General features: G+C 39.1%; 1 protein-coding gene across 2 annotated transcripts in view; it reads right to left on the reverse strand.

Annotated features, from left to right (window-relative positions):
* Positions 1–26,210, reverse strand: part of SI (sucrase-isomaltase) — a 209,472-nt gene that overhangs the window by 153,172 nt on the left and 30,090 nt on the right. For both annotated transcript variants that reach the window (XM_075202075.1, XM_075202076.1), the window contains exons 3-5: positions 12,678–12,792; positions 9,749–9,837; positions 2–122 (exon numbers count right to left, since the gene is read on the reverse strand). In XM_075202075.1, the coding sequence (XP_075058176.1) occupies positions 2–122; positions 9,749–9,837; positions 12,678–12,792 (325 nt within the window). The remainder of the gene's footprint in view (position 1; positions 123–9,748; positions 9,838–12,677; positions 12,793–26,210) is intronic.

Raw genomic sequence — 26,210 nt, forward strand, 5'->3', positions numbered from 1 at the left:
CCTTTTGAGGTAGACATCTTGCCACCAACAACTTCATATCCATGGCTGTTTGTATAGAAACACCAAGGTGCATTGTATTCATTATAAGGCATCCAGCAACATCCTCGTTGTTTGCAGGCAGCCTGTTTAAGAAAGTTATAGAACATCATAAATAAAAGAAAAGCACATGATGAAATAAAAGTAAATATCAATATCATGGACATTGCATACAGTATTCTTATAAACAACAGGGCTGTACATCAGGAAGAGCTCCTAATTTATAAAAATTCATTTAGATGGGCAAACAAAAAACACAAAGAAACACCTAAAGTATTAAGAAGACCCAGTAATTTATTAAATGTTTTGTTGCTTATGTTGTTGTTTTGTTTTGCCTTTACGGTATTTTTAATTGTGACATGTATAAAATCTTTTTCATTATGCTCCACTTTTTTGTGGGAACCCATTATAAAGATCTGTTCCAAAAAGAAAGAATAAAGAGCTCGATTATTGTTGCTCTTTGGTTGGAAAACAATAAACACATATGGCCTGCCGATATACGCTTCTCTATATTCAACAAGGAGCGGTTCTGTAGATATGTGCGGTAATGAATATGGGTATAGGTCTTCTCTGCTCTACTAGACAAGTCATTGCAGGATACATCCAACACATAGGAAGAATATGAAATCACAAAAGAATGCGCAGAAAAAAACCTATTCAATTAATGTCACCTGTTAATAAAATAGTCATTAATGACAAAACATTAAAAAATAAGAAAACATTATTAGGATGTAATTAATGCCTACTGTACATAAAATGACTTTTAACAGTTGTTCCTAATTGCAAACACATGTTCTAGTATACATACTCAGCCGTCATCACTAGTAATCGGCACTTAGACTAGACATGTAGCTGGAACAAAAGATAAGACTGAAAAACAAGTACCTTAGAGATGCCCAGACCTTGAATCGGATGCATTCATTCCACAGAAACTGCCCTAGCTAAAGTCACTAATGACCTTTTATCTGCCAAATCTAAAGGTCACTGCTCCTTTCTCATCCTCTTTGACTTTTCTGCAGTCTTTGATACAGTTGATCACCCTCTTATGCTTGACACCCTTTGCTTCTTTGGCCTTACTGACACTGTCCTCTTCTGGTAGACTTCCTATCTCTCTACCCACTACCCACTCCTTCTATGTCTCTTCCTCCCCTTCCCCACTACCCGTAGGAGCCCCGCAGGGCTCCAACCTTGGCCCTCTCCTCTTTTCTTTGTACACATCTTCACTGGGTGATCTTATCAGCTCCTTCAGCCTCCAGTATCACCTCTATGCTGACCACACCCAAATATACCTCTCTTTTTCTGTCCTCTTTCCTTTTATCCTCAACAAGGTGTCCTCTTGCCTCCCTGCCATTTTTTCCTGGATGTTCCATCATTTCCTCAAGCTCAATATGGCCGAATCAGAACTCATACCCCCCCCAGAGACTCCTCCGTTCCTGCCCTCTCCATCACCATTGGTATTACCATCAGCTCCCTTTCACCCCAAGTTCGTTGCCTGGGGGTCACTCTCAACACCTCCCTCTCCTTCACCCCTTTACATAAAATCCCTTGCCCAATACTGCCACTAATATCACCAAAATATTTCCTGGATCTGACCCTTCCTCTCCACTGATGCCACCAAATCTGATTACTGCAACCTCCTCCTTACCGGCCTCCCCCACACCCGTCTCACTCCTTTTCAATCTGTACTGAACTCTGCAGCCCGACTTATCTTCCTTTCTCACCAGTCCTCATCTGCCTCCCCTCTCTGCCAAACTCTACACTGGCTCTCCCTCCACTTTGAATCCTCTTCAAAGTCCTCACCCTCACCTACAACGCTCTCTCTAACTGCACTGCTTATCTCCCCAACCTCATCTTTACTCATACTCCTTCTCGCCCTCTACCGTCTTCCAATGACTGCCGCCTCACCTCACACCTGATCACCACCTCTTACTCACGCATTCAAAAATTTCTCCCGTGCTACCCCCATTCTCTGGAACAATGTCTCCAGTTCCATTAGTCTTTCCCCCAGCCTGCCTAACTTCAAATGCTCCCTCAAAGCCTATCTGTTCAGATTAGCCTATCCTTCCTCCATCTAACCCTTTTCACTATTCTTCCTAACTCACCACACTCTGTCTCCGCCTAACTCTTCCTCCGCTCACATTCATCTCTTCCCTTTCAATATTTGTCCACATCCTATCTTCCCTCTCTGTGTCTTTTGTCAGTGTCCTTTTGTCAGTGTCCCTTAGATTGTAAGCTTCCTTGAGCAGGGCCCTCCATCCTCATGTCCTCTTTCTCCTGTTTACCTTTGCCCTGCCCCCCCCCATTTTCTCCTTTTCGTCACTCTACTCCTGTCTCTGTCTCTCCTTTTCTCCGTTGCCTTTACTTCTCTATCTCTGCCCTGATCCTGTTTGTGATGCCCACACTTGTGGGCACAGGTACAGCCTCCTTTCTTCAATCTCCATCTTCCTCCCTACTCTATCTGTGCACTGGTAGTCACTTTTACCTCTGTGCCTGTGTACCTGCTCTCTGCTAAGTTTGTAATTTTGTACTTTTTGTACTTATTGCATGTTGTCTTTGTACTGCCCGTATTGCTGTGTACTGTTACCCTGTGTTGTTGTTGTCTCTCTCTGTGCGGCCCTTTGTGGTGCCTCATAAGTAATCAATAATAAAAATAATAAGGCTTCTGTATGTGCACGCCCATACTGTACATTGCCTACATGTGTTCACCCCTTCCCCACCCCGTTCCCTCCCTGAAATCCTAAGCTGTAGTAAGTGTCCTTTGCGCTCAAAGGTGAATCGTATGCTACTGTATTCTGTGGTGTATGGTTCAGTTCTGGGCATGTACAGAATAATTGTGTTATACGCAAAACATCGCCAGTTAAGCTCCTTAATGAATCAGGCCCATGATGTACATAATTGCCAAGTGCCTTCTCCTACAGTCACTGTGAGGAGCACTGCAAAATTATTTAATTAGGGAGGGAAAGCCAGGCGCAATGTTAGGAAAGACAGGGATAGTTTTTAAATGTAATGTAATACCCTAAGTATCAAGCATTCCTTAGAATAGATCTCATACACTAAACAAAAACTGAGACTGGAGAGTTACAAGAACAATGTTACTGAATGCTGGAGAGTGACAAGAACAATGTGACTGGAGACTGGAGAGTGACAAGGACACTGCCACCCCTCCTGTTTCTGTATGAGCTATGGCACAATAGAATGTGACTGCAGAGTTTTAAGAACACTGGCAGCCCTATTTTTTCTATTTAAGCAAAGACAATTAGCAATGGAGCAATGCAGCGTAGAGTGTAAACTGGCACCAAAACTGGGACCTCTCCTGTTTCAGTGTGAGCTATAATAATACAGTACAATGTGACTGCAGACTGTGATGAACACTGACAGCCCTATTATTTCAGCAAAGACAATTAGCAATAGAGCAATGGACCTCTACTCTTTCTGTCTGAACTATAACTCAGTAGAATGTCACTGGAGACTTTTAAGAAAACTGCCACCCCTCCTCTTTCTGTTTTAGATATGATGCTGTCCAACTGCACTAGAGACTGCCAAGAACCGTTCTATCCCTTCTGTGTCTTTCTGTGAAATTTGCGAGATCCGGCGACGCAACAATGTCGCTTTGCTTAGTTTTCACTACCGAGGGCGTGCGAAAGTACCCAGTCGGCTTGGCTCGGTACTCGGATCGGCAAAGTTCGGGTGTTCTCGAAGAACCGAGCCCGAGCATCTCTAGTATATAAACATATCAAGACCAGTTCTCCTGAAAAGGAACTTAGTCTGTTTTTGTTTAGTGTATGAGATCTATTCTAAGGAATGCTTGATACTTAGGGTATTACATTACATTTAAAAACGATCCCTGTCTTTCCTAACATTGCGCCTGGCTTTCCCTCCCTAATTAAATAATTTTGCAGTGCTCCTCACAGTGACTGTAGGAGAAGGCACTTGGCAATTATGTACATCATGGGCCTGATTCATTAAGGAGCTTAACTGGCGATGTTTTGCGTATAACACAATTATTCTGTACATGCCCAGAACTGAACCATACACCACAGAATACAGTAGCATATGATTCACCTTCGAGCGCAAAGGACACTTACAACAGCTTAAGATTTCAGGGAGGGAACGGGGTGGGGAAGGGGTGAACACATGTAGGCAATGTACAGTATGGGCGTGCACCTACAGAAGCCTTATTATTTTTATTATTGATTACTTATGAGGCACCACAAAGGGCCGCACAGAGAGAGACAACAACAACACAGGGTAACAGTACACAGCAATACGGGCAGTACAAAGACAACGTGCAATAAGTACAAAAAGTACAAAATTACAAACTTAGCAGAGAGCAGGTACACAGGCACAGAGGTAAAAGTGACTACCAGTGCACAGATAGAGTAGGGAGGGAGATGGAGATTGAAGAAAGGAGGCTGTACCTGTGCCCACAAGTGTGGGCATCACAAAAAGGATCAGGGCAGAGATAGAGAAGTAAAGGCAACGGAGAAAAGGAGAGACAGAGGCAGGAGTAGAGTGACGAAAAGGAGAAAATAGGGGGGGGGGGCAGGGCAAAGGTAAACAGGAGAAAGAGGACATGAGGATGGAGGGCCCTGCTCAAGGAAGCTTACAATCTAAGGGACACTGACAAAAGACACAGAGAGGGAAGATAGGATGTGGACAAATATTGAAAGGGAAGAGATAATTGTGAGAGAGAAGGAGCGGAGGAAGAGTTAGGCGGAGACAGAGTATGGTGAGTTTGGAAGGATAGTGAAAAGGATTAGATGGAGGAAGGATAGGCTAATCTGAACAGATAGGCTTTGAGGGAGCATTTGAAGTTAGGCAGGCTGGGGGAAAGACTAATGGAACTGGAGACATTGTTCCAGAGAATGGGGGTAGCACGGGAGAAATTTTTGAATGCGTGAGTAAGAGGTGGTGATCAGGTGTGAGGTGAGGCGGCAGTCATTGGAAGACGGTAGAGGGCGAGAAGGAGTATGAGTAAAGATGAGGTTGGGGAGATAAGAAGCAGTGCAATTTGGTATATGTTGTATCAAAAAATATTAAATAAACACAGCAGACCACAGATAACAGATACTAAACTATTGATATTATTTCTAATACTTGCCCATTGCATTGCTGTTCATTAGAAATACACGAAATGATGATCCCTTTTCATCTTCCAAACACAAGAAAAATGCAAAGTGCACAGTGTTTTTAAGTCAGAAAGTTTACTGTAGAAAAACTTAAAATTGCCAACATGCCATTCTACCCAAAATATTACCAAGCATAAAAGCATCAGCTAGCTCCCTTCTCTCAGCTAGATTTCAGCACCTGCAATCTACACTGTCGTCATCCTCACCAGCATGAGTGTATACATCATCATCACACAATACTAACTCATCCCCGCTGGAATCCACCATTACAGAAGTCTCTGTACTTTGATGTAATTGCCGGTAATGGCCTTTCACGTGGAATTTGTAGTTCATTTTACAACAGAGATGTCACGATTTTTGGCCAATTCTTTAGACCAGATCAACTGTCGAAATGTTGTGCTGACTCATCTGCATCACCACTGTATGTCTTTGGAAAGCTAAGATTTTCCTAGCAGCAGTTGCCAAAGAATCTGAGGAAGGATGAGTCGTTGTGTCATGTACCACTTGAGCTGTCAGTTTGCTGACTAGAAGCTCATCGCATCTCTAGAGATCTGGGTCAGCTGGAAAGAAAGAGAAGACATGCACAGTTGCCAAAATGAAGTGATCCAATTTCAAGATGTTGATAACTCTCGGATCCTGGCGAAGCGAATAAAGTACTTGATCTACAAATCGTACATAGTTAGCAGAATTGCTTAGTTTCATCTCTTCCTTCAACTTCTCTAGCTGCATTTCCAAAAGTCTAATTAGGGGAATCACTTGACTCAAGCTAACAGTGTCTGAACTCTCCTACATTCTGCTGCAGAATGAGGAAAATAACCCAAATTATTTTGGGACACAGACAGCATCTCCTGCATGTCACTGTTAATCTTTAAAAATCTCTGCACCACCAAGTTGATTGTGTGAACAAAACAGGGAATGTTATGGCATTCTCCCCACTGTAATGCTCTCACAATATTGGTGACATTATCACAAATGACATATCCTCAGGAGAGTCCAAGTGGGATAAGCCATGTTGCATTGACATCCCTTAGTTTTTTAAACAGGTTGTCAGCGAAATGCCCCTTAGTGTAGCCGGTGATACACAAATGTAGGATACTACTTGTATTTGCAACAGGATGAGGGGGACATTTGTTTAGTTGACGACGGCACTAATGAGGATGTTGATGAAGATAATGATGAGGATGATGTTTATGTGTAAGTCCTGCACCAGTGGAAGCAGTTCTTGCCAGTGATTAGATGAAGGCCATTGTCATGCCTGGGTATAAGGCCAAAATATACACCTCTTATGCGTGCAATTATTTTTACCCAATCCTGACAACAGTTGTCTAGACATTTGTAGCGTTTGTAAAGCCACACCGACAACACCTTCCTCATCAATATCTTCACTAGAGATCGAAGTTAGTCCTGCATCCAAGTTGCTAAGACTAGATGACTTTTCCCCTATCCAGTATTACTTTGAAGATTTCTTGAGTGGTAGTCCCGCTGCTGCTGCTGCTGGGGGTGGATCTTCAACCCAGAAGTAGACCAAGAAGAAGACTACTAGTAGTTTACAACAATTAACTGTTAAACAATCGTTTGCAAGAGGAAGCAAGTATGAAAGCTCTCACCCAGTTACAAAGCGGATCACAGACGCCAGGGTGACTATGCTAGTATTAGATCTGCGTCCAATATCCACAATTAATGTAGCTGGTTTCAGACAGTTAATTGAGGTCCTGTGTCCCCGCTACCAAATTCGATTATGACACCATTTTACTAGAAAAGCAATTCCTCACCTCTGCAAGAAGGGTCCATAAAATGTAATTATTGGCTACAAAATTCCCTTCTAACCACTGTACTCTTACACAGATATGTGGACAAGCGGAACTGGGCAAAAAAAGATTATATGACTGTGACAGCCCACTGGATTGGTGAATTGCAGCAGCATGTACCCAACAACGCCATATTATTCTGATGCAGGCTACGCTGTGTATCAGCGGCTTCACTAAGAGGCATACCGATGACAACCTGTTTGAAAAACTAAGGGGTGACATTGCAACATGGCTTATCCCATTTGGACTCACCTGAGGATATGTCATTTATGACAACACCACCAATTTTGTGAGAGCACTATAGCTGGATAAAATCCATCACATTCCCTGATTTGTTCACACAATCTACTTGGTGGTACAGAGCTTTTTGAAAAATGACAGGGATTTGCAGGAGATGCTGTCTGTGGCCCAAAAAAATTCTGTACATTTTTAGCATTCTGCAACAGCATGTAGACAATTGCAGCAGCTGCAAGAATATTTTATTTTGCCCAGCCACCAACTGAAACAAGAGGTGGTAACAAGGTGGAATTCCACACTTGATATGCTTGTGAGGATGGAGGAACATCGAAAAGTCATCCATGCTTACTCCACAAGTCATGACATTGGAAAAGGTGGTGAATGTATTTTAGTCCAGCGCAGTGGAGAATACTTTCCATGCTGTGCAAGGTGCTGCAACGATTCAAAGTAGTCATCTGTGAAGCAAAAGACAATTCCATCTTGCACCACTTTTCATTTTTGCCACTGCTGTGTGGCAAAGTTTCCTAGATGTGCTATAAACTGCCGTGTGTTTGTGTCTTTACTCTGTCGCTTAGCATCCAGCCAGCTTGCTGCAGTCTTTGTCCAAAAGTTGATGAAAATAATATTGTGACCTCTGAGGTGGTCAAAATTGACTGGAAATTAATGGCAATTAGTGTTATTGAGGTTAATAATAATGTAGGAACAAAAAAAGAGCAAAATTATTATTTTAGCATATTTTAGCTATTTTTCTAAAAAATACAGATCCAAAACCAAATCCAAAACACGCGAGGGCGGTTTTGCCAAAACCAAAACCAAACATGGAGATCAGTGAACATCTCTAATATATACTAGGGATGTATTTAACACACAAAGAACCGGACAGGGAATAGATGGACACTAAAATATTTTATAATATGTCGCAAAGGGTCTTATTTATCACATCACTGCTAGAAGGAAACAGGTAAAAATCCAGCTAGTCTGCAGGAGCAGACTGCAGACAGGGATAAATTCCCTCTGGGTACTTCTGCTACCACACACACACAGGTGTAGCACATGGGTGTATCAATTGGTTTGTTGTGTGGTAATTGCTTTGTAGTGCTGGGGTGGAGGATAAAAATACTGTTTGAAATTGCTGGCGAGGCAACCGATGCCAGTTAGTGGCCGACTGGTAGTGAGGGAACTTCTGTATTGCAAGACGTAGGGTTGCGGGTGAATTCTGATGTTTTACTGGATATATCTGCTGTAAACACCACTGAAACTGTTTAAGCCATCCTGTAAACTGCCAATAAACAGTAAAACAGGTCAGCAAAGCTCTGTGAGACTCCAGTGAATGCCGTGCTTTATCACAAATAGTATTGGATATTTTTAAGGTTTCTTGCATTTCTGTATATCTGCATTTGTAACAAAAACATGTATACAGTTATCCTTAATTGTATCTGTCTAATCAGGTCCTCAATTACTGTCTTTTGTTATGTTTTTTCCCATTTTCTAAACCTTGTGACAGGACAGTGTAAATCCACACAGTAACAGTCACTCACTATAGGGCTTGCCCACTAAAGAAATGCAATATAATAATACTGTCTGAGGAATAGCACAGCATTGAAATCTATGCCATGTATGCTGATTGCACAGACATCTATGATATACATTGCCTGGAAAAGACTATAAGAAAATGATGTCAGTATGACAACCTTTCAGTTTCCTGTTTGATATTATGAACAAATCAGTACAGAGAGCAGTCTGCTAACTATTACTGAGAGCTTCTGGCAGCTCTTCACCCTAGCAACGAGCAAGCAACAGAGCAGGGAGGATGGTGAGTACAACATGGGGAATTAATATAGTTCATGGGGTGGGTTATAAGGTCTGCAGTACACAAGTCACCAGTTTGGAGGTCTGCATTACACTAGCCACCAGAGAATGGAGTTCCACTATATACCCTTCACCAGATTGGCAGTACCTTCCTTTGCATTTCTGTGGAAAAGTGCATTTCTAGGCATACTCCAAGCAATAAAATGAAAATGTTTAAACAGACAAAAAGCAACATGTAATAAAGGCAGTCCCAACATCCCCTTACTCTCACAACTTATTTATCCATAAATAAACTAAGCAGTATTTTTGTAGAAAAATAGTCAAGTTTGTTTTATTGAAAGGGTGGTTCTAAAGTATTAGTAGGTTAGTAATTTTACCACCTCCCTTCCATCCTAGGCACAGTTCTACTTGGAAGAGACCTCTCTCAAGAAGTTTTCAGTGTTCTTTTTAATTTACTCCTATTTTGTGACCAACTCTGCATCAGCCTCCCTGTGCGCATTGAAAATGAAGTAATATGTATTGAATAAGGGTTGCAGTAGGCCATGTGGCCCTGCCTTTTAGGTTGTAGGACACCACAAGTTTTCTGTTGTTTGCCCTGTCACCAAAAACCAGGCACTAATTTGCCTGGTTTTCACCGCCACTGAAGCAAATCAATCTGGAAATGTCTGAATTCAGAATGCTATAGTACAAATAGGAAAGTCGATAGCCATCACTTAAAGAAATGCTTACCTCAGAAGCACCTTGTTCTGGATAGCAGTCTATCCTGTTATTGATATCTATAGTCGGGCACTGTGGTTCAAGCGGGTTTTTTTCTATTACTAAGCAAATAAAAAAACAGATATAAATTAAACTTAATTATTACATTTCAGTTAGAACCTACTTGTTTTCTTAGCTTCAACAGAAATATTTCAAGAAAGCTGATAGTAAAGAAGCAGACTGTATCAGGAGATAAGAGTTCTACCCTCTGAGCTACTAATTTATTAACTTAATCACATCAAAAAATAGAAACAACAGGGAGACGTTCACTGTTTTATTTAAACCACACACTTAGCATAAGGGGGAACAGAGATGATTAAAAATTATCTTGTAAATCTGCATCAGGGAAAAATAATTAAGGAAAAATTTTCTACAAGTTAAAGTATTAACAAATATATTTATTTATCATTTGCTCTAGGGGGGTGGGAGGGGGTGCATTTGGACATTTATATAATGATATTAGTTATATTAGTAATTGCATCTTAAGGTTATAGCTTTTACTAAAATTTAGTTAGCATTATTTAATTATTTATTGAAATGTTGCTGTAACATACATATGTTAATTGCATGCTTGTGCATCCCACCATACCCAATAGTTAAAGTGCAAACATTTATACTCATCCTCTGCACTCACTGTTCGCAAATCGCATTCCCCATTAGCATTTGAGGTTCACCTTAGAGGCTTACAGTTCATGTTCGCCATTTGCCCTAAAAATTGTTTTTTTTTTCATATTTTTATTTTTAACACTATCTAAGGAATAGTTTTAAATAATTTAAAAAATGTAGTGAATAGAGGGAAAAACAATTGTGTGAACATTATTATTACTTGAATAGTAAACAATACAGTGTTCATGGTTAGAATTGCGCCTTTAGTCCACTGAAATACTCCTCCCTATCTGTGCATACATTTACTCTTCCATAAATGCCGCTATCTTGCTCTAAAGGAAGTGTCTAGACAATGGAAGTCTAAATGTCTACATTTCTAAGAATATAGAATTAATTCATGTCTAAATGTTAGAAGACATTTAAAAATGAATATGTGGGCATTGTGTTTGAAAACAAGGGTTAAGAAACTCCCTATGGTTGTGAGTTATCAGCTCTCTCCTCATTCACAATTTAAGCTATGTGAATATTTGGTTTACTACACATATTGCCTTATATTACCTTTAGTGACCCTTGACATCTGTTTAATTCAGGAGGAAATTTTATTTGCATGGAGATAAAGAAAGTTTTGTCATTTTTAAAAAAGTTTGTGGAGTCAAATACAGAAAAAAATGTAAATCTATGGGACCTTTTTATTAATGTGCAGCAATAGAAAATCACCTGTCGCCATGATTTATCAATAAAATATAGTTGGAACAGCTGAGCGATAGTCAGCTGTCTCAGCAATAATAGTGCGGATTGTTAAAAGTTAACTTACGATATGCTAGTATGTGACCCTGCTCGCCTGATATGTCTCTGATTTATGCTGAATTGTTTTAGTATGACATGCGATTTGTTCTGTTAATTGCATCCATGTGTTTATTATTCTGCTTATCTGTACCTATTGTTATCATCTGTATGCACTTATGTCATTTTTTTTTCCAAAAAAGTATGTTCTATCCCTTATGTACATTGCTGTGGAAGCCTTGTGTAAATAAAAGATAATAATAATAATTATGGTGATAACAGAACAAGGATTGCTGCGGTATTCGTGCCGCCACGTTACTGGTTAAATAGGCTTCTTCCTGTTTTGCCTTGGGAAGCTATCGTTGGTGAGACCCAGCAAATCTAATTACCACCAGTGGTACCCCAGTGATGTATAGAGTGAAGCCTTATCACCAGCCAAAACACTGCCAACCTTAGTGATTTTAGCCATTAAATAAATACAACCCTATGTTCTCAATGATTTGAAATGAAAATAAAATGAAAACTTGTCAATACATTTTGGTACACTATATGTTATCTAGGATCCACAGGTACAGATATTTGTATAATTGAGCCAATTCGAAATTAATTCAGATTTGGCAGGTTTGAGGGTCTTGAATTTTTCACAGTACGATCGTGAATTCGAACCAGCTAATTTTTGCTGTTGTAAGTTTGCAACTCATGATCGTAGTGTTTGTGTCTTAAAATATGCTAAAATGGCTGTTTTATAGTACTTTTAATAGTTTTTCAATTTGAACAGCAAATATTGCTGTGTTTGAGTTTGAAATTTAAGGTTTGAATTTCTAAGTTCTAAGTTCTTTCTAAGTTCTTGCTCACTGTTTGTAGTTCATAGTTCTTAAAAAGTTGTTGTGGCTTTTCACGCTAATGTGGCTTTGTTTGATAGCATTTTAACAGTGTTTCAATTGAACAGAAAACCGAACATGGATAACTGTTGAAGATACTATACAATGTAGCCATTATGCATTAATATATTTAAACTGGCTCGTACATGATGGAACCAGCTCAAACAAGGTCAAGACTTTTAGTTTGAGAATTTCCTAACTTTCTAAATTTTTAAACTTTACGGTCGATTTAAAGAACCAGTTCAAAACTAACCTTTCTCAGACAAGTTATTGAATTTCTATCCTTAGGAAACCCTCGATGCAAGGCTATACTGTAACTTCATGGCAAATGGGAAGCTTGCAATGGGGGCATTGAAATTTTATACCCTATGTATTATTTCACCAATCTTCAGTTAGTAATAGATAAAATACACCATGGTTGGCTCTCAATTATTTTGGCGTCATATTGCTACTATGCCAACAAAAATGAAAATGCTGCTGTGTATTAAACATTTAAATTAATATAAATCAGCAAAGAAAATCAAAAGGAAGCACAGCAAGTTTCTTGATTGTAAATTTCTAACAGTGTGTAGAAAAGTTCATGTCATTAGTTTGCATGCACAATAGCTATTCTGCTTCAGACAGTTCATTACCCATTTGCTTGACTCCTGGTTCTCCTGTTGCAAAAACTATTGTTATAATTGAGACTAAAATAAACATCACAATGAGTGATATCTCCAAAGAACTAAATTTTCGTTTTCTCCCCATCTAAAAGGAAAGAGGAAAGAAAAAAAAAGAAAAGTTTTAGTGATGTCTCATACATAAAACTAGAAATCCAAAACAAGATTGCTGAATCAAGAAAGACAGCTTATTGAATTGTGAATTGAGACAAGATTGATACTAAGATCAAATTCATAATGAAGGTTGAAACTTTACAGCCAGCACTGTGTGATTTGTGCTCCAGATAAGCCATACTGGCACTTCTTGGTAGACGGTCAAATTCTTGAATGTCAAGTACACTTTATCTGCCTATTAATTCATATTCATACAAAAAGACATAACTATCAAAGTAGCAGGGGGCGCAGCTGCTATGAGACCCCCTGCTGTTCCCCATGTGTACTTGTTTTTTTCCATTCTTGGGAGGTACATTTGGGTCTTTACAAATCTTGCATATGGGGCCCATAAATGTCTAGATTTGCCCCAATTCATACATACCAGTAATGCAGTTTTAGATTTTATATTAATATTATAATATTTATTTAAAACATCATGATCATACCGGTATTGACCATAATTAAATACATATTTGATTGTTATTTAAAACAGTTACTAATATAATAAAGCAAAAAAATATCATGTATAAACATGTGTCATTATTGAACATTATATTCATAGACACATAAGCAAAAAGGTCCACAATTTGATAACTTGGCATCGATGAGAAGTAATTTGTAGTGGGTAATCCAGACATTAGTATGAACTGACTACTGGCAAAACTACTCTGCCCTTAAAAGGAAGCAAAAATTTATACCACTGAAAATAATTGTATTTCTGTATTAATGTGGAACTCTTAGCTGCAAAATTTAGTGTAACTTGAATGATTACCCACAATTGATAGTAAAAATATGATAAAAAATATTGTAATTAACTGTTCTCTGTTCTCTTCTGAAAATATGAACAAATATTTTTTCCAACCTATCTAATGGTGAGCTGGAGATTTCATCTGACATATATCAATTCAGTGATAGGAAAGAATGATGATACATCAGCCCATCTGTCACATACACAATGCAAAGGAAGCCCTTTTTTGTGGGCTGGACTGGAATGCATTGTATCAATCAGTGAATCAGTGAATATTTATCATTAAGCACTGCAGTGATGTCAATAGTGAAATGAGAGACTACATTATCATAAATATTGGCTCAGCCCACAGAATGGCTACCTTCACTGTGTAGCAATAAGTGCTCTTTTCATTATACTTAAAACAAAAGACACTTTCCAAGTCAAGCTTCTGGGGCATAGCCAGATTTTATAATAACCTACATTTGTTATCAAAAGGACAGGCCCGGTGCTCCCATTAGGCAAGGTTAGGCAGTTGCCTAGGGCGCCGGGCTCTGGAGGGCGCCTGGAGGGCGCCACAGATTAAACATTTCTTTAAAACTGTGCGGCGACCGCTGACCATACCTTTCACGGCCACTGCACAGCTTCAGATACATCCACAGGGAGGGGGGGAGAGACTATTGATCATCACCGCCGCCTCTCTGCTCCGTCTCCTCCCCTCCACTTACTGACTGTCGGGCCGTGACATCATCATCATAGCCCGACAGTGTCAGTGAGTGGAGGGGAGCAGACGGAGCAGAGAGGAGGCAAGTTAAGGTAAGAAAAGCCGGAGGGGGGGCACCGATTTTGAAAATGGGGCAGGGGGCGCCGATTTTGAAAATGTGCCTAGGGCGCCAAGGACCCTAGCACCAGCCCTGCAAAAGGAACCACTAAGTGAAGAACTATGTGCCTTGCTCTTCTTATGCAGCCAAAGACCAGTACTAGTTACTACCAGCGGTCTATCTATAGGTAGATCTAGCACCAATCACTTTAACTGGGTAGGGATATCAGAGATTAGCCTATGAGGAAATGTTTGCTCCTGAAAACAGCAAGGAATGTTTTGCACTTCAACCTCTGAGAGGACCACAAATCCCCAACAATTTTAAATAAAAATTTGCTAAGCACAAGTTAGACCAGTGTTTCCCAACTCCAGTCCTCAGGGACCCCTAACAGTGCATATTTTCCATATATCTTTGCTGGAGCTCAGGTGTATTCATTACTAACTGACACATTTTGAAAGATCCACAGTTGTAATAATTATTTCACTTGTGATCTGGAAAACCTGCACTGTTAGGGGTCCCAGAGGACTGGAGTTGGGAAACAGTGGGTTAGACCCTCTGTGTTTAGTAAATTTTAACTGATACATCATTCAAAATTTAAATGTCTGCCAGGTGTGAGATACACACATATTTAGAAGTCTTCTTTGCTTGATTTTGAACATCTTCAGCCGCCCAGACTGAAGATGCCGTGGTAAGTGCTGTCAGTGTAGTAAACACTGTTAAGCCGTACCACACCCACTTTAGTGACAGAGGCACTAAAAAAGGTCAATTATGTCTCATGCATACTGTATGTCATGATACTGTTGAACATGTACTTTTTATCCCCATGTCCCCCTAGAGTGTCTGCCCTAGCACACATTATGACTGTGTATTCAGTATGTGTGGTTTCATTCCCATAGCATGTCTGAGCTCACCCCCACACTTTGTTTGAAAATTAGCTTTAAGATTGGTAATATATGAGATTGTGTCATATTATCTATTACACTGTAGATGAGGTATTCATGCTATTACTAGGGCTTCCTATTGTTTACTTATGCCAAAAGAGTAAGTCTTGAGGCTGTTAGCTAGTGAGAGTTCTTCTAAGTGAGATTCTTACAAATGTATTAACTAATTTAGTTAGTACAGTTAGAGATAAACAAGAGATATTCTACATCTGATAAGAGTGTATTATTTGAGTATTCTAATCTCTCCTCTCTCTCATCCACAGATAAATATCTCATTCAGCCACTGCTCAAGCTACCTGTAAAAGATCAATTGTGCAGATATTGTAGTTATATGGTAAATATCTCATTCAGCCACTGCTCAAGCTATCTGTTAAAGATCAATTGTGAAGATATTGTAGATATATGGTGAATATCTCATTCAGCCACTGCTCAAGCTATCTGTAAAAGATCAATTGTGCAGATATTGAAGTTATATGGCATGGTTACCCTCTATTTGTTTGTTTAAGTATTTTATTACTTTGTTTGTAGTGTGTGATTAGTGGGAGTTAACTCATGAAAGTGGTCACATGGCTATTTGAACCTATTTAAACAGCAGTCTTAGGCTGTTTAAGCCTATGAGGCTGTTAGCTATTGAGAATTCTTCTAAGTGAGATTCTTACAAGTGTATTAACTAATTTATTTAGTACAGTTAGAGATATAAAAGAGGAGAACAGGAGGGGAACAGGAAAGGAACCTTTTACCTGCAAACACTGCTACATGAGGACAACATTCAACAGTCAGCCCTGAGCTCTGATATCCTTCACCACCTGGATTGTTAACTGCCTGGACACTCCCTGCTGAACTGTTTCTCACACTTATTCAGGCCTGCTGCAGTATTATGACTTCCCACTTTTAATCCCCACTGTTGCTCCACTTAGCTTGAGCTTGAACAGCTCAATGCACCTTGTATTATGCCTTATGTTATACTATTGCCTTCCAAGCATGCCTGACGTCACTGTCTCATCTAACTGTGTTTTTTTTTAAACACACCCATCTGGTATCTCTTCTGTCCTCACTGCTTCATATTCCCTGACTCCTACTTTAAAGCTCTCATTTCATCCCAATCCTCCAACCCCCGTCAGCTTTTTCCCACCTTCAACTCCCTCCCCTCCCCCTCTCCTACTCCCCCCACACTCTCTGCTGTTGACATTGCTACCCACTTCACCTTCAAGATTGAGTCTATACGTCATGACATCTCCCAGCAGTCCCTTCTCAACCTCCTCTGCTGCTGCTATCTCCTTTCTCCCCTCCCCTCCTGCTAGCTCACCCTCCTTCTCTTCCTTCACTCCGGTATCTGTAGATGAAGTCCATACCATTATCTCTTCCTCTCCCTGCTCCACTTGCACACAGGACCCAATCCCCTTCCACCTCCTCTGCACCCTCTCTCTTGAAGCCTGTTTCCACCTTGCACACCTTCTCAACCTATCCCTCTCCTCTGGAATCTTCCCCTCCTCTTTTAAACATGCTCTTGTCTTCCCTATACTCAAGAAACCGTCCCTTGATCCCGCCTCTCTCTCTAATTACCGCCCTATTTTGCTTCTTCCTTTTGCCTCCAAACTCCTTGAATGGGTTGTCTACAAATGTCTCACCTCCTTTCTCTCCTCTCACTCACTCCTTGACCCGCTCCAATCTGGTTTTCGCCCCCTCCACTCCACTGAAACTGCCCTCACTAAGGTCACTAATGACCTTCTCTTTGCTAAATCCAATAGACACTACTCACTTCTTATCCTTCTTGACCTCTCTGCTGCCTTCGACACCGTTGACCACGCACTCTTTTTGCAAACTCTCAAATCTATAGGCCTATGTAACACTGTCCTCTCCTGGTTTTCCTCTTACCTCACCAACCGCTCTTTCTCAGTCTCTACTCATGATTCTACATCACCCCCTCTTCCCTTACCTGTTGGCGTTCCTCAAGGCTCCAATTGTTGGCCCCCTGCTTTTCTCCCTCTACACCTCCTCCCTTGGTGTCCTCATCCGCTCCTTTGGCCTCCAGTACCTCCTCTATGCTGATGATACCCAAATTTATCTTTCACCCCCTGACCTCTCCCCTTCCCTTCTGTCTCGTGTCTCCTCCTTTCTCTCGACCATCTCATCTTGGATGTCCCAATGCTTCCTTAACCTCAATATTTCCAAGACCGAGCTTATAGTCTTCCCCCCTTTCAGGACTCTCCCACCTCACCCCTCTCTATTTCTGTTAATAGCACTACCCTCGTTTCTGTCCCCCAAGTCCGATGCCTTGGGGTCATACTTGATTCCTCCCTCTCATTCAAGCCTCACATTCTATCCCTCTCAAAATCCTGCTACTTCCACCTTCGGAATATATCTAAGATACGTCCCTTTCTCACCACGGAAGCTACGAAAACTCTTGTTCACTCGCTTGTTATGTCTCGCCTTGACTACTGTAAACTCCCTCTCTCTAGCCTACCTGATTCTCGCCTTGACCTTCTTAAGTCTATCCTCAATGCTGCTGCCCGCCTCATTTTTCTCTCCTGCCGCTCTGTCTCTGCAGTCTCCCTCCAACAGTCTCATTGACTCCCCATACCCTACAGAATTAAATTTAAACATCTCACCCTTACCTTTAAAGCTCTTAGTTAATCTTCCCCTCCCTACACCTCCAGTCTCGTCTCTACCTACACTCCTACCCACTCCCTCCACTCTGCCTGTGACCGCTGCCTCTCTACTTCACTGATCACCTCCTCTCACTCTCATCTTCAGGACTTTGCCCGGGCTGCTCCCCTGCTGTGGAACGATCTTCCACGTTCCATCAGGGTAGCATCTACTCTCAAAGGCTTTAAGCGTGCCCTTAATACTCATTTTTTTATTCACGTCTATCAGTCCTCCTCCTAACTTCCTTGTCCTGGCTCTCTCCCCAAGTTAGTACCACCTTATTTGTGTCTCCCCCTTCCCTTTAGGATGTAAGCTCTCATGAGCAGTGCCCTCTTTCCTTGTGTGCTCCTTCTACTATTCCATCACCCTCTGTACCTCTTGGCCTGCTTCGCTAGCCCTGGTTCCTAAGCTTCAACCTTCTTCTCGCTGATTTCTACCATCCCTGTCACTATCTGTCCCAGAAAAAATCTGATTTGCTTTACCCTGTCACCTGTGTTTGTATATATTTTTGTATCATGTTGTGTCTTGGTTCTGTTTTCTGTATATGTAATGTACGGCGCTGCGGACCCTTTGTGGTGCCTTATAAGTCAAAGATAATGATAATAATAATAATAATAATATGTGTATTCTAGGTATGCAGAAAAATACATCAATAACTATATTATCAGGTAGACCAGACTATTGTTTAACAGAAACTATCTTTGTTTACCTAAACAACTGGAGATCTAGCTACGGGTAGTGTCCCCTCCTCTGTTAACATCTAGTCAAGCAAGTGTTATGTTTAAAACACAATGGAGTGAATAGTCATCATTACATTTGCAAATCTTATGTTGAAATTAATTTAATCATAGAAATCATAATTTCAGGGGTTCTATACAATCCTACTGTTAATGATGCACTGTTTTATTCTCCCAGTACATTATAACCGTCTGTGCCATTTAAGTAAATGTCTCCATCAGTTAATCTGCATCTATGGCCAACTGGTATTAACCATATTAAAGGCGTGCAATAGTGTTCTTATGCATTACCTTAAATTAACTTTCATAGTAAGGCAACCTAACATGTATGTTAACCAAAGTTACTAAATTGATGTTTTTTCAAAAAGTTTTTTTTATTGATTTTTATTTTACATGCCATGGTGGGAATCAAGTTGACTCAATGTGATAGAAAACAATGGCATAACAATAATCAACCAAACTGCTCTACTCTGCTTGTTAAACTTATTTATCTGGAAATTCTACATTATTTGTCCATCTCATTTATTATTATGTTTTTCTTAATACAATTGCAACATGCTTTGCCATACTCCTACTAAAACTGAGACACAGAAGTCTTAGCCAATTTTTGTATCATGGTAGAAGCCCATTACTGTATTTGACACCTTCATCATCAGTGCTACAAAAGCAGTTAAATTAGAAGAAATTTACAGCTGATTTAGCATCTTACCGCTGTCATTGTTCATGAAATTTCATTTTGCATTGTTAGTGGATGAATCTTTCCACAAGCACTGTGCATACAATTAATTTATTTTGAACTTAAAGGCATTCTGTCAGTAAACATTTTAAACACTTAAATGTACCTTTAAATGCAATGAAATGCTCTAGTGTATTTATAAATATGGCGAACAGTCCCTGATCATTTATAAACTAAATAGAACATTTGATCGTTTAAGCAATAAAGAACATTAGTTTTGATTTGCATCAAAAGACATTGCGGAATGACCACTAAAATCAAACATTACTTAAAAGTCCTATAATATTAATATTAAAGTTAAAAGTTCATTGTTACCACTACCTGTAACTGACTTTGTATGATTTTGTTTGCCTTCTATCATGCAGAGTAGTGGTGCAAAGTACTTGTCACAAAACTAAATTCAATCCATACTAATTGCTCACGTTGGGTGCTCACCTGTGAAGTGTGTTACAGTATATAGTCTATATTGTGCTGAACACTGCAAGATCATTTTAGAGATGCTCAGAAAACCGAGCCCACCTGAAAGTAGAGGATCCGAGTATGCTCGCGAGCCGACTCGGTATCTCCGAGCATCCTCGGATCTGAATCGAGGGAAAACGTCATTGTTGCGTTGTCGGATCTTGCGGGTTTTGGATTCCATAAGTACATCCCTCCCCAGGAGATCCAGCGCCTTTGGCTCACATAGAACAGGGGTAGCAGTGTTCTTGTCACTCTCCAGTCTCCAGTGCCATTGCTCAGTACCATTACTCATACAGAAACAGTAGGGATAGCAGTATTTTTGTCACTTACAAAAATTTACTGGAAATGATTGGAAATTAATGTTATTGAGGTTAATAATAATGTAGGAATAAAAAAAGAGCCAAATTATGTGATTTTAGCAAAAAAAAATAGGGAGTTTAGAAAAAGATTGGGATCCAAAACCAAAACACGCGAGGGTGGTTTTGCCAAAACCAAAACCAAAACACGAACTTAATCCAGATCCAAAACCAAAACCAAAATACGGGGGTCAGTGAACATCTCTAATATAAATATTGTTTTGTAACATTTATGATATTGCTACTATTATAGGTAGAAACTAGATAGGGATACTAGAGGGAGCAGCATGCTAATCAGAATGTGTAATATGCTATTTGCTCACGGGACATCACTCTTTCTCACCAATCATTCCAGCCCTGTCCCATCATCCACCCATCCACATCAGCACTCAGAAATTAGTGATGTTGATCATTAGGCAAACTTATGCTGAGCAGGGGACAGAGCCCTGCCTTATGAATGACGAGTATACAGGGCCTGACTCCCTCCCCTCCCCACTCTTCCAAACTTGAATAATTTTAAACGGTTCAAAGTTCAATCAGCTTTGACTGTTCAAGGACCTCAAATTTGCTCATGGTATGGTTTTGAATTTGAGCAGGTGTGATTGTGCCTTTCAAACATTAATGTGCTGGAATTCAAGGTTTGCCATGTGCATTTGAGGTTCAGTGTTCACATTAGAAACCTGTTAAAATGCAATACAATGTAGCTATTAAGCTCGAACCAAACAGACTCTTGCATGCTTTTTTTTAGCATTTACTACTAGCAGTGTCATGCCACAACTCTACACTATGTTTGAAGCACATGTTACTTTGCCCTGGAAACTTCTTGAGATGTGTCCAACTCAACATATACACGTTTTACTTGCATGCATCTTTTTCTACATGCATTCCATTCACCTCAATGAACCCCTCGATGTTTAGGCCACTTACATTTATACAGACTACCCCCTTTGACTTATTAAAATGCATATAACATATCATCTATTTACAACTGTATGTTTTAACATTATATATGAAAACTCAAAATATATTATTTGATGCTCAGCTGCCTATCAATTTTGATAAATGTTTATTTTTAGCATCTGTATTAATGTTCTAGCATTTAAATCTGATCTTTTTAGTATGTGATTTAAAATGATAAGTACACCAGCTGTTCATTTCTAGCATAATCCCCAGAGACACAGGATGCTTACTAAACTTAGGAAACATGCCATGGCTGACAAACAGTGCAAGGTCCTGTATAGCCAACTGCTCAATCTTGTGTAAAGTACAACATGGCACCATTACTGTTTAACTGTACACCAGCAACAAAATTCATTAAAACTAATCTCTGCTTTCCAGATCAATACCCTAGTGCAGTAATTGCATCTTACATTGGTTTAAAAGGATTCTAGATGACAAAATGCAAGTACATACAGAAAAATAAACCTAATTCACCATCTATGCAGAAATAAACTACAAGGTAATTTAAACAATATAATTGGCACATTAATACACATTACAGTTTATGGTGATTTCTTTTAAGTACTGAGGATTAAACAAAAAGGTCTGTATAGTGTATCCTATACATGACAAAATGTATAAATGAATGTATAAAAGAAATGAATAAAATGAGTAGCTATATGTCATATGCAATAAACCTCTATCACAATTTATATGTTGTTATACAAACTTATCACATGGGAATAGAAATCACCCATTTCAGGTTTCAAATACAGGAATGCATTCAAATTTGACATTTTAAGCAAGTTAATTTAAGTTACACACACACTTTATAAGTATATGAATAGGTAAATATGATGAAAACCCAGAGCTTGGAATGTGTAAGCACACTGTTCATCTTTGGTCCCTCAATATAACCCCAGAAAACAGACCTACACTAAAGGAATAGAAGTATTTTGTGCTAAAAGCAGGGACTGCCCTGGGGAAAACATGGGACATATGGAACCCCTACACTTGGTTTTTAATGTTTCAAACTAAATTCTTCATAATTATAAGTCTAGTCACATTAGTTCTGCAAGCTATTGCTGAAATGTAGAAAAAGTCTCCATTCTGCAGGTAAATACTACGCCCCTTTACCTAAACACCTCATCCGCTTCTTATAAACCTAATTTTTTACGGCTTCTGTAGCCTAATCTTAACACCCTGAAACCTACTTCTAACTTCCCTCTTCATACAGACTAACCCAAGCCTGCCCCACAGCCTAATTCTACCTACTTCCTCCTCCTCTTAGCCAATCTATAACCACACCATCACCTAAGCCTAACTCAACCTTCTGTTCACTGTAGCCTAAACCTTACCCCCTCTTTGTTACCTAAGTCTTACATCCCCCACCTTGCAACCTATCCCTAACTTCCTCCTCACTGCAACCTATCACTAACCTCCTCCCAATAAATCAGGGTTCCTCTGTAACATTTGAATGAGGCATCTTACAACAAATTAATTACATACATTTACATACATTTTTCTCACCTAGTCAATCATTACAAAATAGCTTTTCATTATTTTTTTTTACATTTTATCATGTGTATACCGTAAATAAAAACTAGGGAATTAACATCAATTACTAGTGAAATCTATATTTCTAAAGTGCATATTTAATTGTGTTTAAAAATAGAAGATAAATGACATTTGGCTTTAAAATTGAGAAGCTTACATTGTAAAGTAACTAACCCTTGAATCTAAACTGTAATTAGCAGCAATATTAGAGATTGTAAGACTATCAGTTGCTGATACTTCAAGGTCTTTCTAGGTCACTCACTGTATTACTGTAAAAAATATGAACACAATCAAATTTAACGAGTCAACTAACTCTGCCTCTGTTCAACTAGAATTGTCCGGGATCTAGTATCTGGTTTAGGTAATCCTTAATCCACTTTCACGGTCAATTAAAAAACAACATGTACACAAAACGGAGTGATTATTGAGTGTGCATATCTTTTTGAACATTTGATAGTGGAAGAAACTAGATAATAATAGCTATAGCTATGGTTTGCTTGGAATTTCATTAAATTATTACAAAATTATGACTGAGAATTTACAATTTTACTTAGCGATTGTTACCAGGTGCAGCTTCAGTCACAGAATGATCAACTCGTTCATAATAATCAGCTTACCATCACCATTAGCGAGGACAAAGCTCTACATGTATAATTGAAATGTTCATTTGTGTTTGTGGAACTGCCATCTTGTCAGGTCTTGCATATTTTGATATGCTGGATCAGGGCCAACATAGCAAATTGTGCGCAGGATCATGACAATGCTATTCTTATTACCCAGCCCCCTTCTTTTCTCAGGACCTTTTCTGAGAATGTGCAGTCCATAGCACCATAGACCACAGCCAAGGGTGTAGGACTTGGGGGGGGGAGAGGGTGTATTTCCCCCCCATGATTTATGTTAGGTGGGTAAAGACTGTGTTTTGCCCCACCATGAACTTCTACCAAAAAGTGAATGGGGATGAATGAAATGAAAATGGGGATGAAGTCGTAGTATCTGCTCTAAACTTGTGAAACTTTTTAAATTATAAATTGTCTTAGTATAACTAACAAATGTTCTTTTATAAACATTTAATACAGATTGATTGATTTGTCTATTTAAAAAACTCTAAGTGTCCGTTCATAAACATTTAATAAATAACCTGTATTGATGATGATCATCATTTATATATCGCCACTATTTCCGTAGCGCTGTACAGAGAAATCACTCACATCAGTTCCTGCCCCATTGGAGCTTACAGTCTAAATTTCCTAACACACAAAGACAGAAACACAGACTAGGGTCAACTTGATAGTAGCCAATTAACCTTCTATTATGTTTTGGGAGTGTGGGAGGAAACCGGAGCACCTGGAGGAAACCCACACAAACACAGGGAGAGCAAACAAACTCCACACAGATAAGGCCATGTCCAGGAATCGAACTCATGACCCCAGTGCTGTGAGGCAACAGTGCTAACCACTAAGCCATCGTGCTGCCCCAGATGATGAACAACTATTCACTTTACTTTTACCCTGAATTTTGTGCTATAGCAATTTAAATTTATAGCACATACCATAACCAGTGACTATATATTTAAAAATACTCCCAATCAAATGAGATTAGGCTGCCAATGAAACCTGAATAAACACTAGGGGTCTGATTCATTAAGGATCTTAACTTGAGAAACTTCTTATTTCAGTCTCCTGGACAAAACCATGTTACAATGCAAGGGGTGCAAATTAGTTTTCTGTTTTGCACATAAGTTAAAATACTGACTGTTTTTTCATGTAGCACACAAATATCAACTTTAAATTTCAGTGTACAAATAAGCTATCAAGTGTTTGTGTGCTACATGAAAAAACAGTCAGTATTTAACTTATGTGCAAAACAGAATACTAATTTGCACCCCTTGCATTGTAACATGGATTTGTCAAGGAGACTGAAATAAGAAGTTTCTCAAGTTAAGATCCTTAATAAATCAGGCCCTAGGTGAAAGACTATGAAAATTTTTCATTTTTAAGATGATTGAATTTATCTATCTTTCTATCAGCTATTGTACTAATTGGTAGTTAATGTTAATAATAATAATATGTGTTTAATAATGTATAAATACATTTTTATAGTGAAATAAACAATAAAACTAGGGTTGGCCAACCTCGGAAACACTGACAAAAATTAACATAGGATAGGATAGGAGTCTTTGTATATCTACAGTCACTGTTAAAACTGTCGTAAAACAAGATACCAAACGCAAGAAAAAGCCCTATAATAGTCCTTGGCCTTTTCCCCTCCATGAAAATTTTCGTTCCTACCCCCCTGACCACAGCCTTGTTGAAGACTAGGGCTTGTTGTGGATTTGGCAGTGCAAGTACACGCTGCCTGATTTTATATAGAATATAGTGGAGTTAAAATACATTTGAGCTTGAATCCCACTATGTTACAGTTGGTGACAATTTACTCACCAGCCTCAGATGGTTAGCGGGTTTCTGGAGAAGTTACCTGCTGGTGAGAGGAGGCATCGCATACAATTTATTGAATAGGCTTTCTCCCGTGCAGTCAATGCTTTTGAAATGCATGCAAAAAGACTATTTTTCTCCTTTGCAAAAATGAAAGTCAGGCAGTTGAATTAGGGCAAAGAAAAAGCTTTTTTGTTTTTTACTGGGAGAACCATTATCTCCCATGAAAAGGGTTACTCAAATAACCATGTTACATTACAAATTGTGCAGAATGCAAACTTACAAATACAGAGCAGAATGGCACTGGACAAAACACCAAAGCAAAAGTGAAATTTGAAAATTGCATCAATGTATCTCTGCAACTCTGCAAAGCAACCTATTCTAATGTGAAAGTCACTTTGCACAACATTTTGCTACAACGTAGTTCATCACTTCTTCTTATCCATAGTATTTTACATCAACTTTTATCAAAATCAAGCTTTTCCCTTTGTACTGTACAGTAACTTCTGCTGAACCCAATATGATATGTGTTGTAAAACTTCTATTTGTCACTATTTTATGTATTATAGTACCTGCAAAATGATAACTGACATCAAAGCAATGCAATATGACAGGTGAAATAGAACCACATTTTAACAGCACTGAAAGTAATATATAACTAGGACTTATTGTAAGCATAGACCTTTCAAACCTGATAGACCACACAAAATGAATTTACAAATGATTTGCATTGTTAATTAAGTCACTGGTCTGAATTCCATTGTCCAATCCCATTGTTTTAATGTGCAATATTCTTATTTATAATTGGTGAATCATGCAGTTGCTTATGCATTTAAATTTAACAGTAAACATTCAAAAAACAGCTAGCATTGGTAATTTAGATAATCCATGTATTGAATTAAAACATATTGCTCAATATATTGAATAGCTGCATGCAACATTTGGACGTTGCAAAGAGCCCAGAGGTAGAAACATATCAAACATTGATTAAACAATATGGTC

Source organism: Mixophyes fleayi, chromosome 3 (genome assembly GCF_038048845.1).
Source record: "Mixophyes fleayi isolate aMixFle1 chromosome 3, aMixFle1.hap1, whole genome shotgun sequence".
Lineage (NCBI taxonomy): Eukaryota > Metazoa > Chordata > Amphibia > Anura > Limnodynastidae > Mixophyes > Mixophyes fleayi.